The sequence below is a fragment of the Aplysia californica genome, unplaced genomic scaffold (assembly GCF_000002075.1).
Source record: "Aplysia californica isolate F4 #8 unplaced genomic scaffold, AplCal3.0 scaffold00223, whole genome shotgun sequence".
NCBI lineage: Eukaryota > Metazoa > Mollusca > Gastropoda > Aplysiida > Aplysiidae > Aplysia > Aplysia californica.
The window spans coordinates 215,106-217,605 of NW_004797493.1; the positions used below are offsets into that span (position 1 = coordinate 215,106).

General features: G+C 46.5%; 1 protein-coding gene across 1 annotated transcript in view; it reads right to left on the bottom strand.

Annotated features, from left to right (window-relative positions):
* LOC101861587 (protocadherin-7-like) overlaps window positions 1-2,500 on the bottom strand; it is a 16,943-nt gene that overhangs the window by 1,456 nt on the left and 12,987 nt on the right. Inside the window, exon 7 of the mRNA XM_013083286.2 lies at window positions 2,195-2,500. This exon is cut by the window's right edge and continues 39 nt beyond it. Coding sequence (XP_012938740.1) covers window positions 2,195-2,500 — 306 coding nt within the window. The remainder of the gene's footprint in view (window positions 1-2,194) is intronic.

Consider the following 2,500-nt stretch of genomic DNA (forward strand, 5'->3'; position numbering starts at 1 on the left):
CCACCCCACCCCCGTTCACTCAACTCCACCCCCAAATCCCGCCCTCAAACAAAGTCCAGACCCCGCACTAATTGGCCAGACCACCTGCTCGAGTCGCGAGCCAAACAGACAGCCGGAGACGACCCCGCTGTAGAAAAGGCGCGCGCCGTAACGCGCAGGCGCAGATCGCCATCCGTCGTGACTTCCGCGGTCAACTGGTTCACAGATTGATGTCAAAAAGTTCTATCTGAAGATAACGCTCTATGTTTGCGGTGTTGTTAGAACATTTTGGCAGTGACCTGGGCGGTTTCTGACCCCGCGGCTCAGGCGAGGGGATGGTCAAAAGACCATTGTTACTAGGTTACTTCTTTCGTCAAAAGCCGAGATTTCTGAACCAGGAAAGCCGATATCTCGAGTGGTAGGCCGTTGTAAAGGGGTAGTGTGGGGGCATAGAAAGGGGAGAGGGTAGGGAGAAGGAGGTATAGAAAGAGGGAAGGGGGGGGTATGTAAAAAGATGGTGAGGCAAGTAAAGAGGAAGAGAAAGAGATATCAAAAGAAGGAGGATGGAGGTATAGAAAAGAAGGAGCATGGAGGTATAGAAAGGGGGAGAGTGGGAGATATTTTTCACGCACTTGCTCTTTGTGATGAGCGAAAACTCCGCTCCCTGCAGTTTTTACAAACATGCTCACCAGATGCTCTACGTTGTTCATGAGCCCAGGAGAAAAACACAAGACAAAGAAAATGGAAAACATTATGATAACTGTACAGCTTTTCTTGTTTCTTTTTTTTCCCCTGGTCCAAGAGCGGTTTATGTGGCCACTAGACAGATAGGCTGATAACCAGAAAAACAGACAGATAAAATTATATAGACACACAGACAGAAGGACAGACAAGTAGACAGTGAGAAAGAGACAAAAGAAAGCAGAGATAAGAGAGAGAGAGAGAGAAAGAGAGAGAAAAAGAGAGAGAGAGAGAGAGAGAGAGAGAGAGAGAGAGAGAGAGAGAGAGAGAGAGAGAGAGGGAGGGTTGTATTTTTTTTCAATAACCCTCAAGTTTTTCACCTTTTGTCCCTCATCCTGCGTTTTGTTATTTCTCTTTTTAAAAAGCCAAGTATTCTCCTGCTCTTTCTCCTTCCTCCATCTGTGTTCTAAATGCTCCAAGAAAGCTGTTCTTGGTCTTCTCCTACTTCTTTTGCCTAATAGGTTTCCGGTGAGAGCATGATGCTGAATGCCAGTATAACTATTCAAGAGTCTAGTGATATTTAGTCTTAGAAGTCGACACGTCTACAGACTACATCCTGCATTGTTGATTTTTTTTCTTCTTATTTTCTTCATTACGGCTTGCCTGTATTACAACTGTGAGTACTCACATATTCAGCTCTTTATTCTTTCCTTAAAGTGTAAGTGGGTAATGCATGCTTGTAGCTTGAGACTTCTTTTAATGCAGAAACTTGCTAATAACCAGACTCCTTTAGCACGATCGTTTCGGTTCAGTTCGGTTCGATTGCTCGCCAGATTTAAGGCGCAAAGCGGCTATCGTGGCACAAACAGATCGCCCTATTCGTTGCCTCGAAAAGAAACGCATTTCTTTTCAGGCAACGAGTCGGGTGATCGGTTGATGATCGGTTTGTATTTGAGAACCGATCCCCCTGGGCGCTCCGTATAACGTAGAGCCTACATATTATTTCAAAATAAATTATTTGTAGCAACAAAGCGGGGAATAGATAGCAATAACTTATTAGCTTAACCCTATTCGTACCTCGCGTTTTACTACAGTATCCATACGACGTGGAGAACTCAGTGCCACCACTTTCCAAAGAGGAAATCTACTCGTTAATCCGATCCGTACGTTTTGCATGGCAGTATGTCAAAATGATTTTTTTGAGAAATACTGACAGTTTCAAAGAGATCTTCGTACTAGAAGTATTCTAAAATGTGAATAATACAACCCGGGGGTACAAAATGACCACATGACGTACGGATAGGGTTAATGACGACTTGTAGTTGGTGGTTAGCGGGTGCTCTGGTGTGGTTTGCTCCTTCTTTCCTATCAAACATCTATCGTCCTTATCTCTCCTCCTTCTTTTTGTGTATGTTACTCTCTTGTAACACCTCTCTTCTTCGGCACTTATATGACCCTTATTGTATTGCAAGTGCCGTAAAACTCTTACGAAAAAAACACACGACTTGTACGAGTTTAGGTGCCACAAACTCACCCCAGCAGATCCGTTGGGATATCCCACGCTGAGCTTGGGCACACTGTACTTGCTGTAGGCGCCAAGCCCCGCCTCTCCCCCCGGGGTAGACAGCACGATGTTGTTGTTGTTGGCCTCCTTGTGGACGTCGTACTCGTGGGGCAACGCCGCGGCGTCCAGGACTCGCGGGGCAGAGTTCTTCCCCTTGTTGTCAAGGTAGCGCAACTTCCGGTTCCGGTCGCGCCGGCGCAGAAAGCAGACGACCAGAACGATGATGGCGGCCAGGAACATGGTGCCGCACACCAGGCCCAGGGCGATCATGGCGTT